At 45.9% G+C, this 14,766-nt stretch overlaps 1 protein-coding gene across 3 annotated transcripts; it reads right to left on the bottom strand.

Moving 5' to 3' along the window:
• Nucleotides 1–9,839: 9,839 nt before the first annotated feature.
• LOC124661777 (peptidyl-prolyl cis-trans isomerase FKBP15-1-like) lies at nucleotides 9,840–14,342 on the bottom strand. Of its 3 annotated transcripts, none has more exons than XM_047199663.1 (6): nucleotides 14,271–14,342; nucleotides 14,107–14,156; nucleotides 11,263–11,325; nucleotides 10,723–10,813; nucleotides 10,326–10,430; nucleotides 9,840–10,123 (listed from the first exon to the last, which is right to left on the bottom strand). In XM_047199663.1, exons 1-6 carry the CDS (start codon nucleotides 14,338–14,340, stop codon nucleotides 10,032–10,034), a joined length of 471 nt encoding a protein of 156 aa, XP_047055619.1. In that variant the 5' UTR covers nucleotides 14,341–14,342; the 3' UTR covers nucleotides 9,840–10,031. The 3 variants fall into 3 exon arrangements, with proteins under 3 accessions (XP_047055619.1, XP_047055620.1, XP_047055618.1); XM_047199664.1 differs by lacking the exon at nucleotides 14,107–14,156 and adding an exon at nucleotides 12,178–12,227 and having other exon boundaries at nucleotides 14,271–14,337; XM_047199662.1 differs by lacking the exons at nucleotides 14,107–14,156; nucleotides 14,271–14,342 and adding exons at nucleotides 12,178–12,227; nucleotides 12,342–12,456.
• Nucleotides 14,343–14,766: the final 424 nt, after the last annotated feature.

The raw sequence follows: 14,766 nt of genomic DNA, 5'->3' as shown, positions 1-14,766 counted from the left end.
ATCAGCATACTGAAAGCTGATGACACCACCAGGAACAACAGAAGGCAGGAGCCCTGAGATAATATTGTTCCTGGCTGCTTTGTAAAGAATTTTTGTGAACACATCCGCAATGTAGTTGAACAGGATGGGAGAAAGGGGATCCCCCGTTTAAGGCCTTTACCAGCAACAAAATAATAACTATTAGAATCATTAATACGAACACAAAAAGAACCTTTATATAAAACAGATTTAATCAACGTTCTAAATTTAGGAGAGAAATTCCTAGATTGCAACATAGAATCCAGGAACTCCCAATCAATACGATCATACGCCTTCTCATAATCTAGTTTCAAAACTAGACCTGAGTGCTTCTTAGAATAAACGTCGTGGATAACCTCATGAGCCGCCACTACACTCTCAAGAATGTAGCGACCCTTGATAAATGCAGTCTAATTATTAGCGATCATCCTATTACTAATCGGTGCAATCCTGTTTGTAATAGCTTTAGTTATAACTTTCAGACTACAATTACCAAGACTAATAGGCCTAAATTTCTTCATGTCTTTAGCATCATGTTCCTTCGGAATTAATGTAATGATGGCATAATTTAGTCTAGAGACATCAAGAGTGCCGGATTCAAAATCCCTCACAAGGGCCATGAAATCAAATTTAATCAAATCCCAAAAATTTTGGTAAAAAAGAAAGGAAAAACCATCGGGCCCAGGGGCTCCAGCCGCATAAGATCCCATGATAGCATCATGTATCTCTTTTTCCGAAAAAGGGGTATCAAGCAGGGAGGCCTCCTCATCAGTGAGAAGATCCTCCATGTCCCAAAAACCATCGTCTAAGGAAATATCTTGTCTATTTTCTTTGGCAAAAAGATTTTTGTAAAAATTCGCTGCTACATCAAGCATCTCCTCAGTAGTTTCAACAGGTCCATTAGGGCCAATGAGGACACTAAGATTTTTTTACGCCTTCTCTGGTTAGCAACCGTATGAAAATAGGAAGTATTACGGTCACCTTCGACCACTTGCCTATCCCTAGAACGTTGCCAAGCTTTAGTTTCCTCTTGGGACCAAATCTCATTAAGTTCAGCTTTAATCTCTTCAATTCTCATTTTATCGCTAGCATCAAGTTGATAAAGGAAGAGCTCTAACAGAAGATAAAGGAAAATGGAGTTCCCAGTCCGTAGACACAAAAAATCTGTCAAGAGTAGCAAGAATGGGGGAAACTTGATTATTGGACCAAGTGAATAAACGGTTAGCCGTTTTAATTTCAATCAAACTCCACTTATTAATCCAGTCATTAAACATGAAAGCCCACAAGGGATTGAAATTCCCATTATTTTTCTCCTGAGCATTTCTAATCAGATTAAAATCCCCTCCTAGTAAAACAGGCAAGGAATACGATGCTACTTTCTAGAAAAGTTTTTTTGTCGGTTGTTCTCTAACAGCTCATGGAGTTCCGTAAAGAAATCTAATTTTTGGTCCGCGTAAGCAGTACCATAAATAGCAATAAGATTCCAAACAAATGCATCGCTTTTATTCCGTAAAATAACAGAAATGTGAGAAGGACCATATGAAACAGAAATAACATCAAAGATCTCCTCCTTTACGCCTAGTAAAATCCCACCAGCAGTCTTGATAGCAGGCAAGGTAAACCATTTAAAAGCAGAATTACCAGCAATAAAATTTAGGAATCTTTCACTTAAATTTTCCTTTTTTGTTTCTTGAAAAGTAATAAAATCCACTTTATGATCGCTAATCAAATCAGCAATCGATTGCATACGTCCAGGTTTGCTCACACCACGTATATTAACAGTAACGCCTATCATGATATAGCAGTAGAATGAACATTATTAATAAATCCTATTCTGCTCGATCTACCATGAGATGCATCTTCAGTCAACTGAAGAACACGCTCACTACATGCAGAAACCAATCCATTATTACAGTCAAAACCAGGTAGCTGATCTGACTTAATATCAATATCGGGAGGTAAAACTGAAACAGGATTATCACGAGCATACTGTAAATTCCTATTCAATTCTTCACCAATCAATTGGGTAATTATATCATTACTAGAGGAATTACTACCAATAGATATACCAACTTTTTTTGTCATATCAAGAAGAGTATCAGGATGTTAACAGGAGATATTATAAAGCGAGCACTGGTGATCCAGTATAATTATTTGTTAACGGTAAACGCAACAGAGAGAGGTCGAGGATCAGAGTGAGAGTGGTAGGTAAATAGGCGAGTATCGGGAGTGAGAGGAAGGACAAGTGACGCTAGGTGCAGAGATATGATTGGAACTTGTTTCCGTGCAGGAGGCGATGGCGATGTAGATGATGCTAGGCTACGCCCCGTCTATGTACTGTATGACCTCCGGTAGCTTGCTACCTGGGGGCATCCATCGCAAATCAATCGGACTGCCTAGAGCGGTGGTAGAGCGAGTACTAGTAGTACAGCCGGCCAGCCAGGTGTTAGGGTCTGATATTACTGCTGCTAGCTGGCATCAGTATAAGTAAGACAACTCAGCTAGGGAAACTGTCAGTGCGGAACATGCAAGAGCAGCGAGTGGCAGTGGTACTATACACGATCCAGTCAACACACGGATGAGTCGTTGCAGCTAGCAACAGAGCAAGCACAGGAGCGAATGTGTCGCCAGGGAAACTCTGCCACAAAATTCAGTTGAGTTCAAAGGGATTACCTAGCCAGCTAGACCTCACTTCAGGGCATCTCCGGACGGTCAAAGGATGCGCGTCGAAATGGTCGAAATCGTACGCGTGTCCGTTTCCGTCGGGTGACTCCAGCGGCACAACTCATAATTTTTTTTCCATTCATAAAAGTCATAATTTACATTAATAAAAAACATAAAAAGACCATAAATGCGTGGTAAAACTAGGTACTGCCTGATACGTCTATTTTGCATCACTATTTTATATCATAATTTGCTATTATTCATTGATATATTTCATATTTGGAAATGATACTTATGATTATTTCATCTATTTTGCATGTTTCATAATTATTTGGGGATCGCGCACTGGAGCCAGGATTCTGCTGGAAAAAGCACCGTCAGAATGCAATATTTCGGAAGGTCAACAGTTGACGGAAATTATATGAAAAATCCTATTTTTCCAGAAGACGAAGGGAGCCGGAAGGGGAGCCGAGGGGACCCGAGGTGGGCCCACCTCATAGGCCGGCGCGGCCCAAGGCTCGGCTGCGCCGCGCTCGTGAGGAGGGGGCCCACAGCCCCCTCTCGCCTCCTTTTCTTCGCGTACGTCTTCGTCCCGAAAACCTAAGCCCCGAGAGGATAGTCGCGAAGAGTCACGGCCGCCTCGCGGGGCGGAGAACACCGAGAGAGAAAGAGCTCTCCGGCAGGCTGAAATCTGCCGGGGAAATTCCCTCCCGGAGGGGGAAATCGACGCCATCGTCATCATCATCGAGCTGGACATCATCTCCATCATCATCACCATCATCTCCATCATCATCACCGCCATCTCCACCGCTGCACCTCGTTACCGCTGTAACAATTTGGGTTTGATCTTGTTTGTTTGATAGGGGAAACTCTCCCGGTGTTGATTTCTACTTGTCATTGATGCTATTGAGTGAAACTATTGAACCAAGGTTTATGTTCAGATTGTTATTCATCATCATATCACCTCTGATCATGTTCCATATGATGTCTCGTGAGTAGTTCGTTTAGTTCTTGAGGACATGGGTGAAGTCTAAATGTTAGTAGTGAATTATGTTGGTTAGTATTCAATGTTATGATATTTAAGTTGTGGTGTTATTCTTCTAGTGGTATCGTGTGAACGTCGACTACATGACACTTCACCATTTATGGGCCTAGGGGAATGCATATTATATTCGTTTGCCAATTGCGGGGTTGCCGGAGTGACAGAAACCTAAACCCCCGTTGGTATATCGGTGCAGGAGGGATAGCAGGATCTCGCAGTTTAAGGTCTGTGGTTAGATTTATCTTAATTACTTTCTTGTAGTTGCGGATGCTTGCAAGGGGTATAATCACAAGTATGTATTAGTCCTAGGAAGGGCGGTACATTAGCATAGGTTCACCCACACAACACTTATCAAAACAATGAAGATTAATCAGCTATATGAAGCGAAAGCACTAGACTAAATTCCCATGTGTCCTCAAGAACGTTTGGTCATTATAAGTAAACAAACCGGCTTGTCCTTTGTGCTAAAAAGGATTGGGCCACTCGCTGCAATTATTTTTCTCGCACTTTACTTACTTGTACTTTATTCATCTGCTATATCAAAACCCCCTGAATACTTGTCTGTGAGCATTTACAGTGAATCCTTCATCGAAACTGCTTGTCAACACCTTCTGCTCTTTGTTGGGATCGACATTCTTACTTATCGAAGATACTACGATACACCCCCTATACTTGTGGGTCATCACTGCCTACTGGTCATCATCGCTGACGAGGTCGATGAACTCCGGTGTCAGCCATGGAAGCTAGTGCGCCGGCGGTGGAGGAGGTAGGGCAGGCTGCGGTAACTCTGACCAGGCCGGAGGTTATGGTGAAGGTGGCCACGGATCCTAGGCCGGAGCAACAGCCGGAGCGCGATCGTTGGAACTCGTCGACGTGGCCGGAGGAGTCGGCGGCCTCCCCTGCGCGAGCGCGGACTCGCGGAGCTGGATTGCGAGCCCGTCCCACAAAGCAAGCTCGTTGAGCTCGCTGTTGGCCAGTGCCATGCCAATGGGCTCCTCCTCAGTAATGTCCGGCGGCTGGGTCTCCCCGTCGTCTTGGTGGTCGTAGTCTGCCATGTCCGCGTACTCTTCCTCGTTCTCGTCCGCGTCCTCGTCCTCCTGGTCATTCTCCCGTTCTTCCGCAGCGATCTCGCGGTCGAAGTAGTCGATGTCGCCGAGGTAGCCAGCGCGGTGGCGTGCGTCGAACTCCCATGTCCCGAAAGAGATCCAGTTTTAGGAGTTGAGCGTGTACGTCGGATCTTTCCGGAGATCCGGCGGCAAGATCGATCGGCGGTGGCGCACCTCGTCCCGGCACTCTCGGTCCTCGTGCGACATGGGGGGGGGGGGGACCGAGTTGAGATACCAGCCCACTCCAGGCAGGTTTGCGTCCGGCCATGGTACCGACCGGTTTTCTCCGAAAGGCGGCGCGCGAGCTCGATGCGGACGTACCGCCTGACCCGTGGCTTCTTGCCGGATCGCGAGCCGCTAGCCTCATGATCGTTTTTGGTCTTGCGGAACGGCTAGCATTTCTTCCGCATGGCGTCGGTCGGGTGGATAGTTTGAGCTCTGGCAATGGTGTGGTCGCCGGCAGTGTCCCTTTAAGAAGCTCGGACGCCATCTCGCCTTCAATGTCGTGCCACTTCGACGCCGCCCAGCTGCATACGCTCGCGGAATCCGAGAAGCGCCATTAGCGCGACCCTGGAAAGCTGCAGCGCGCCGCTCGTAAGTAATGCCATGGAAGACGAAGCATTTGTGCCTTGCTAGGCGGGCCCGTGCGAGGACCGGGCGGATGACCGCAGCGTCCGTGCAGCGTCCGCAGATACAGAAACATGTCGCATATTTGGACCACGTTTCCGTCGCTGCGACGACCCAGTCACTTACTACGCGTCGTCCCGCTGGAGATGGTACCAAATGCATTTTTAGGTCGGAGAGACACAAACGGTCGCTCACACCCCATTGGAGATGCCCTAAGTGGTCTATTTTACCTTTTCTCGTTGCTGGAATCTCTTGTTCCCGAATCCAGACTTGGTGTTCCCGTTACACACACGGACACGCCACCGTCGGCGTGGGACTCTGGCATCGATCCATGGCGCACAGCACAGTCGCCCGGGCAGGGGAGAGAGAGGGAGGGAACGGCATGTTCTGTCCGGCGTCCGGCCGGCCGATGTGACGGGACGACGGCGCGTGCGCGATGCTGCCTAGATTCTCTCTCGCCGGGATTTTTTCCCGGCCGGAAAGCCTACGTACGCACGCGCGGCCATGCCGTCCGTCGTCGGCCGCGTCACATCGCCCGTTCCGCTTTGACTCTCCACCACTCCGGGCTCCGGGCTCCGGCCTCCGGCCTCGAGCTCGTGTGAAACCCAGCCAGGAGCGCGTCGTTTGGCATCGAGATGCCTCCGAAGTCCGAAGTCCGAACCAAGAGATACGCCGCCAGTCGACATGGCTCTGTAGACTGTTGATCCTCCGCGTCCCGATCTATCAGCGCTTGCGAACCTGAACAAGTCTGGGACGGGTTGCGCCCTGCTCACCCGCACGTCGTCGTCAGGTTTCTATCCACACGAACTGACGCTGTAGTCTGTTGAGATGTCACAGTGTCACTAGCCATGCATTGCGCTTGGCAGCAAGCGTGCGTGTCGCCGCAGTCACGCTTGGAGCAAACAGCGTCGCAACGCGGAGCGTGATTTGGTTCTTTGCATAGGTCCCAGAGTGGTAAGGTATTCGTCTATGCAAAGAAACATGGGGGTTTGATAACCCCTTACACAAGTGGTGAGGTTGCTAACCCATTTGTGCATTATTATGGAGCGACAATATAAGCTATTAGCAGACATACGATCAAACATATTTCACAAACACACGCATAAGATCAAAGACATTTCAACATGGAAGTAGACATGGTACGATCAAACATGGCTCAGATAATCAGACGCAACTTCCACTCATCGATCATGGCAAGGACTCGATCATACGATATGGGCACCTCTTCACCACATCAGTTATGTTGTACTCAAGTAGGATGACCTTGAAGATGCCACCCTTAAGCACCTTGAGAGCATCTCCAGTCGCGTCTCTCAAAAAACGTCCGGCATAAACGATTTGGGGCACGTTTGGGTCCGCGCCGGACAAAAAGAGATCAAAAATCTGTACAAAAAAAGAGGCCCAACGCGATTTTCCCCATTTCTTGTCCGCCGTCCCTCAAACCGTTTGGGGGACGCGACTTCTGAAGGTAATGAAGTAGCCTATCTTGATTTCATGAGCTATGGGAAATCAGGCCCGCCTTGGTCCATGTCAATTCACGTCCTTCAACTTTATCACCAAAGAACAATCGGTATTCGTCTTCAAGATGATGGTCCTAGGAACGGTGCCAAGTTATGGACATAGTGTGGTTGGAATTGCTGGTGACAACACCACTTTAGCGAAGTGGGTTGGACCAACATCATCATGAAAGTGACCCACCTTGGTACGCCTTCCTCTTGGCCTCTTGGCAAAGTCACCCTCATCGGTATCCTTGGAACATTAAGTAGGAGCAAATCAAGAACATGATGGCTCATATTAACGTAGAACACAATTAAATCATCGGCTAGTGCAACAAAACATAGGTGAAATTATTATATTTGTGCCCCATTTACATTTTGGAAACATAAATTCTAGGGATGGAGCTAGTGAACCAAGTATAGTGATCATCATTTGTGTTTGTACCCACCACAAGATTCAATAAACCATTCGCATGACATATAATGTGATAGATTATAATCATGGGCCTCTGTAACAAATTAGAAACAAGATAAACATCAAAAACATGGATAACACTAAGGTAGCACAACTCAACATCGATACTACTCCCTCCATCTATAAATTGATGTCTGGTGTTTATCTAAATCTTAATATATCTAAACACTAAACAACGTTTACATACATCTAAATTTAGATAAATCTCACACGTCTATTTATAGATGGAGGTAATACCTAAAAGGCTAAAACCATATCTGGACCAATCGGCAAAATGTAACCCTGAGTAACATCTATGTAAACGTAGATCTACCAATTTGCAAAGCCAACTCACATAGTAGAAGAACAAGAACCAGCGTTATTGACCGTATGAACAGACAGTTTTCCCTACCGCTACAGATCTACCGGCTGCAAGCGTGCGTGTCGCGGCAGCTGCTCCGGAGCAAACAGCGTGGCACCGTGGATCACGGAAAAAGCTGACGACAAAGCTACAGCGTCGACTTGTGCTCCATGCTATGCACTTGTTCCTGGTTTCACTGCTTCAAGGAGCTGTAGTTCGTGAGCTGAACCGCCGGTCTGCTGCAGCCTGTAGTTCAGAGCATAGTGCGTCGACGGCACATGAAAAATCGCACGGGTTCAGTCAGAGCACCGTCGTCGTGCCGCGTTAATTTATTCCTGTGCGCCCATGACAAACCGCATTTGTACAGATACGCGCTGCCTCTGCCGCGCACTGTGGTGTGTGCCACCTCGGCTTGGGCTGATACATACTTCAAAGCTGAAACTGATTGATGATGAAAACCGGTGTTCCCTCCTGATTCTCTGCTAACCATTGCATGTTTGAAATCTGGAGAACACGATTCTGGATGGATCATGACGCCGAGTATTTAAAATGTATTTTCCAATCATTTGAAATGTTTTTCAAACCGGGCCAAACTTTGTCGGGGCCTGTGGATAGCGAGGAACAAACATGCTATTGAATATATGGATCGTTCCTAAGCATCCGGCTAGTTTGCTCTTTGATATGATCCTTCTCTTGCAACAACGGATGCTGGTGGTGAAGATGAAGGACAAGAGAGGGTTAACACTTGCGATTGATCGAATAAAGGCCCTCCATGCTTGGCTTCGTGCCGTGCAGCAGCAATAGGAGGCACCGCCTCCGGATCAGAGTTCATGTATCACATGTTTTGGTCCGCCTCTATAACTTCTACTTCCCCGTTGTGTGTTGTGTCGTATCAAACTTGTTGTGGTGGTGACTTTATTAATTTAAAGTTGGGCTCACCTTGAGCCTTCGCTCTAAAAATGTTTTTCAAACACTTTTTTTGAAGAAAAAAATATGCATGCATATCTCCACATTATACATGCTAACAAAGTTGATTAGGCATGTGCAGAGCGCTAAAATTTGGCTTTTCTCAAGAATTTTGTTTTTATCTTTTTTACACATGCCACAAAACTATCGGATTTTAGCGAAACATTAGTATGCATATAAAATTTGAAGATATATAGATGGATTTTTTCTGTACTTTTTAATATTTTTAAATTTGTTTGTTCGGTAAAGGGAACATATGACCCAATATCAAAAGTCAATTTTCATTCGAGGTTGACGAACCTACCTAACCGAACCGGTACGCTTGATAGAGAGAGAGGAGGCGATCTAGATTTCCTGTTCCTCTCGCTAGCGGGAGTTGGAGGTTCGGCGAGCCACGATCTCTCGACGGCGGGAGGGTTGTTGTCCTTTTTATTGAAGTTTCCATGACCACTTCGGGATATTCAAGCGGCGCGACTCATGAAGTCAGAATAACGTGACGGCGTGTGAGTTCTATGTCCGATACATCTCTTGGAATGTTGTGGGTTTTCATGTTCGTTGATGTGATGTAGATATGGCTTTTCTGATCTATGGCTTTTGTCATTACGGATGGGCATGGGCAGTCTGGCCAGAACCCATCACTCCCGTGGGTCAGGCCACGCCTGATCACACATATGGGATAGGCCTGGGCCGCAGATTTATGCTTGACCTAGCCGGGTCCAGGCTTCAGATTTTGGTGATTTAGCGAGGAGGCCTAGCCTGAGGCTCAACAGGCTTTTGTATATTTGGGCCAGGCCTGATTGGGCCAAAGACTAGGGCCCAACAACAAGCTAGGCTTAGGCCCGAGTATTTAGCTACATGCCTTTTCAGCCCGGCCCAAGAAAGGACCTTAGCTCGACAGATTTATGTTCGACTAGTACTACTGCTGGTTGCACAAACTCACCGTTTCATCTATGCTGCCTGTTTTTACCTTCACAAGCTTAGGTTATTATAAAGCTTCGATTCATCCCTAGGTGGTCCAAAAACTTATTTGTATTTTTTGTTTCTTTTATGATTCTTTGTACTATTGTTGATGTCTATTAATAACATCAGTGGACCTCTTCGAAGCAAAGGAAAAAAAATCCAGCTTGGCAAGAGGTTTTATTTCATAAAAAAAGTGTACATGAACAGTAAGACAGTCAAGAGGCTCACTAGGTATGGTCTAGTTACTGCAATACTTCAAACATGGTGAAAATGATTGGAAACAGCAGCATTTTTAGTTGACGAGCTCACAGAACGGAGGCCAATTTCCTTCCATGTATCAAAGCTCGCTGTTGCTTTCGGAGGTATCAGCACCAGATGTCTTTCCATTGACAGCGATAAGCTCCGTGTCAAAAACCAGAGTTGCTCCACCTATCGCATAGAAAAAAAAATGCTGGTCATGTTGCAGGTCAATCGGAGAGTACATGGCTACATGCAACGCCACATGCTATCGAAAGATTCAGATAAGGAACAGGCTAAATTGGAAAGATCAAAGTTGACAATCTACACAGTACGCAGATATGATTTCATCGCGAGGACCATGTCAAGCAAAGATACAAATAACAAGCCATACCTGGAATCTTTGGTGGGGAGCCTCGCTCCCCATAACCCATCTTTGAAGGTATTCTTAGCTTCCTCTTTTCGCCGACACACATACCTAGTAACCCTTGGTCCCAACCTACAGATGGAAACAATAGCATAGGTTGGTGCCTTTGCAGAGGTTTCTGATAAGAACAATACAAGGCATATATCTCCACGTTTTATTTATAACATATCAGTGTTATTCGTTCAAGCTAGTACGGTATGGACCAGAGATGAAACAATAACCATATGCTGTTCCAGGAAAGAGAACAATGGATACATATCTCCACGCTTTTTATAACATATCATTGTTATTCGTTCAAGCCAGTAAGGTATGGACCAGAAATGAAACAACAGCCATATGCTGTTCCAAGAAAAGAGAGAACAACCTTTTATCACATGGCCACTCCCAAGAGTAAATTCAAAGGGGTCACCTCTGTCATAGCTAGAATCAAATACCGATCCATCGGTGAGTGAACCCTGTAGCATAATCAATCTTTCAAATGAATGACAAAATTATGGAAACAAACAGATACAGGAAAATTATCAAATCAGGTAAATAAAGCAATAATGGTCATAAATTACTAGGGCCATTCTGTCCAGCTGTTTTTCACTTTCTATGGATGGCATCTCAACTGAATCATGTTAAGAGACGTCGTGTTAAATAGCTATCACAACCGATTCATCATAAAGCTGCTGCAGAGTATGCGAGTATGTTTGGTACATAAGGACAATGTCCTTCACAACATCATTATAAAAAAGTGAAGGAAACAGTAAAGAAAACTCAATGGCAATTGCTTCTAGGACTTGGAACTGTAGGCTTTGCGTACCTAGCTACAGTCGTTCTTTTCTTTCGCACACAGTTTTAAGTACTTCAAAAATTGAATAGGATTGCTTATTGTAAATACAAGGATTGGTGAAACACTTACACGATAGTGCACTTTAATTTTGTCGCCTTTGTGAGATTGTACGGTACATGACTCTGGCCTGTACTGAAAGGAGGATGAGCCAAAGAAAACATGTCATGTAAAGTTGGAGAGAAACTATCATTTGGAATGTAATAATATTGACAACATAACCTGCATATGATTGTCTTAGAGACGTTTATAAATCAAATGTCAAGGAACCACAGCCGGCCAAAAGCTAGACATGTGTAGATACACAGAGTTTCTACCCTCTACACTAAGGGTGTCCATCAGCGGTTCTCCAAAACTGCTAAAACCAGCTAAGTACATCTAAATCTTGTAAGCATGTGAAAATGCTATTAAAAAGTATTACGCCATCTATTGCAAAATGTAGGGCTTATGCCGATTTGTGATTCAATGCTGGAAATTCCATTTCCTAAATCATGTATGTTTCTTAGGCTTGGGAGTTTAAAGTGTGAAAAGCACAAGCTGGCTGGCTAAACAATATTCCCTAAGAGTACACAAGTGAGGCTTATAATTAGAAACGAGCAATACAATGACATTTCCAATTTTCATCTGGGTAAATAACACAATGAAAGTATAAGTGAAATGAAATAAAATCCATAAAATCTCTCGCCCTACATGTGAAGGAAACAAAAGCATATTTTGCACCCGCGGATCTGGACACCTCCCCACCCTTGAAACACCCAACCCAACCTCTTCCCGAACACGGCACTCTTTGCTACCAAATCACCTACACCCGCAACCTCGTACGGTCATACCCCCACTACACATTCGTTTGGAGAGACTACAGTTTTCGGCCAAACCATGGAGCTAGAGAAACTCAGATCCGCAGTAATCAAGAAAAGGGACAAAAAGTAAAACGGAGCACCAGAGAGCACGGGCTGCGGGTCGGTGTCAGCCCTACAGAGCACGGACCTTGACGCCGATCTGAAGCTGCGTCACGTCGGCGGACTTCTTGGCCGAAGCTGGGAACAGATCGAGCAAACCAAATGAGCAAAACGAATCGGAAAAAGGAAAGAACAGATCTTTACAGGACACACAGGTCGAGAGTACGGGCGCGGGTTAGGATCCGTGGTTACCAGTCAGCAGGATCGCCGCGACGGCGACGGCTGCGACGGCGAGGCAGAGGTGCGGCTGCTTCATCCCCATGGCTACTGGCTATTGGTCAAGGTGGGCTTGGTCCGGATCGTATACGGTTTGCTCGGGGATAACCGCACACAAAATAGAGACGATCCTCAGGACTCAGGCCCGCTGCGATATACTGGGCCGGGCCCATATTGTGCGACATGTGGAAAAACAATCTAGAGTAGTGTATGTTGGGCCATGCATTCTTGCGCGTCCTCACTGCTTGGATCGCCCATGATTGAAGGAAATTCAGGCATTTTGAGCAGCGTTATTTAAATCGTAGTGGTGTTTAAATCAGCATACTTTAGAGAGCGCCATAGATACAGCAGTATATTATTGGATGGATAAGATTTCGCCAGGCCGTTCGGTCAACCGTCAACGGCAGGTAAACTGCTCGCGCCATTTGACTACTTTGAGATCGGTTAATCCATCTGTTCTGTGTATCGTCATCTTGAAGATAAGGAAGCATCCAGTCCACAGGGTCGCCAGTTAGCTAGCTGATTGTGCAAGACGTGGCGCCCAACTGAACCGGCCTAGCACTCATGGCAAAAAGAAAACACTAGTGACGCGAGCAGCCAGGCATGCATGTGTGCAGGGAAGGGTCCAATGAGAAAATCAAATAAGGTGGATCATTGGATGGGAGTTGCCATGGAAGGAGGCCATAGTCGAACTAGGGTGCCAAGCGGGGCGGGATGCAGGACGCTGGTTTGTTCTTACCATGTTTTAATTGTGAGTTAATCTGGTACCTCGCTTTGCCATATTTTCTGTTTTGCGGGACGGATGCGGGCGCCACCTTGCAACCCTAGTCTAGAGCTATCTACAAGGAAATCTTGGTCAAATGAAGGTACATTCGGTCTACATATTTCTCTAAACTCTAAAGCGTTTGGAGACTAACTACATCCAAACCTTGTACACCCGTGACATGAAACAGTTACAATATTATGGTTTGACTAGCAATAATCCGAGACATTACGGATTGATTAGAATGTGGAAACTTCACGGAAGAATGCGTACCAAATTGGTTGGTTGCATTTTGATCCTTCGCTAAAGAAAGGGCCACATTTTATATTCCCACCCATATGATTTGCACAAAAAAGTCATGTGTAGGCCTGTGTTGTTTTTGATTTGGACAAAAAAAAATCATGTTTAAGCCGTTCCGTTCCGCTGTGCGATTCCAGAACCAAACAGAAAACGGAACCATTCCGTTCCTCGACTTTTTCTGAAGCGAACACGGGGTCGGAACCATCCCATGACATTGGAATGTAACCATTCCATTCCGTCCCTCCTGGTTCCAAGAACAAAACACACCCTAAAAGTGCACAAGTTTTTATGTAAAAATAGTGCACAAGTGAGACTTCAAATTAGCAATGAACAATACCATGGCATTCTAGTTTTCATCTTGGTTTAACACATTATGAAAATATAAGTGAAATGAACTACAATCCATAAAAATATCTCCACTCGCGGATCTGTGAACCTCCTCACCCTGGCATCACCTAACCCAACCTCTTCCGGACACGACACTCTTTGCTATCAAATCACCCACACCCGCGACCTCATAACCCCAGTGCACACTCGTTTGGAGAGGCTAAAGTATTCGGCCAAACCAACGAACCGGAGAATCTAAGATCCGCAGGAATCCAGAAAAGGGATAGAAAGTAAAACGGAGCACCAGAGAGCACGGGCTGCGGGTCGGTGTCAGCCCTACAGAGCACGGACCTTGACGCCGATCTGAAGCTGCGTCACGTCGGCGGACTTCTTGGCCGAAGCTGGGAACAGATCGAGCAAACCAAATGAGCAAAACGAATCGGAAAAAAGAAAGAACAGATCTTTACAGGACACACAGGTCGAGAGGACGGTTGCGGGTTAGGATCCGTGGTTACCGGTCAGCAGGACCGCCGCGACGGCGACGGCTGCGACGGCGAGGCAGAGGTGCCGCTGCTTCATCCCCATGGCTATTGGTCAAGGTGGGCTTGGTCCGGATCGTATGCGGTTTGCTCGGGGCTGACCACACTCTACCGTACACAAAATAGAGACGATCCTCAGGACTCAGGCCCGCTGCTCTATACTGGGCCGGGCCCATATTTTGCGACATGTGGAAAAACAATGTAGAGTAGTGTATGTTGGCCTGTTGGGCCATGCATTCTTGCGCGCCGTCACTGCACTTGGTCACTGCTTAGATCGCCCATGATTGAATGTGCAACAATTTATGCATTTTGAGCGGCGTTATTTAAATCGTAGTGGCGTTTAAATCAGCATACATTAGAGAGCGCCATAGATACAGAAGTATATTATGGGATGGATAAGATTAGCAGGCCGTTCGGTCAACCGTCAACGGCAGGTAAACTGCTCGCGCCATTTTGACTACTTTGAGATCGA

Source organism: Lolium rigidum, chromosome 6 (genome assembly GCF_022539505.1).
Source record: "Lolium rigidum isolate FL_2022 chromosome 6, APGP_CSIRO_Lrig_0.1, whole genome shotgun sequence".
Taxonomy (NCBI): Eukaryota; Viridiplantae; Streptophyta; class Magnoliopsida; order Poales; family Poaceae; genus Lolium; species Lolium rigidum.
The sequence above is the reverse complement of the archived record's forward strand: the minus strand, read 5'-3'. Positions and strand labels throughout refer to the sequence as shown.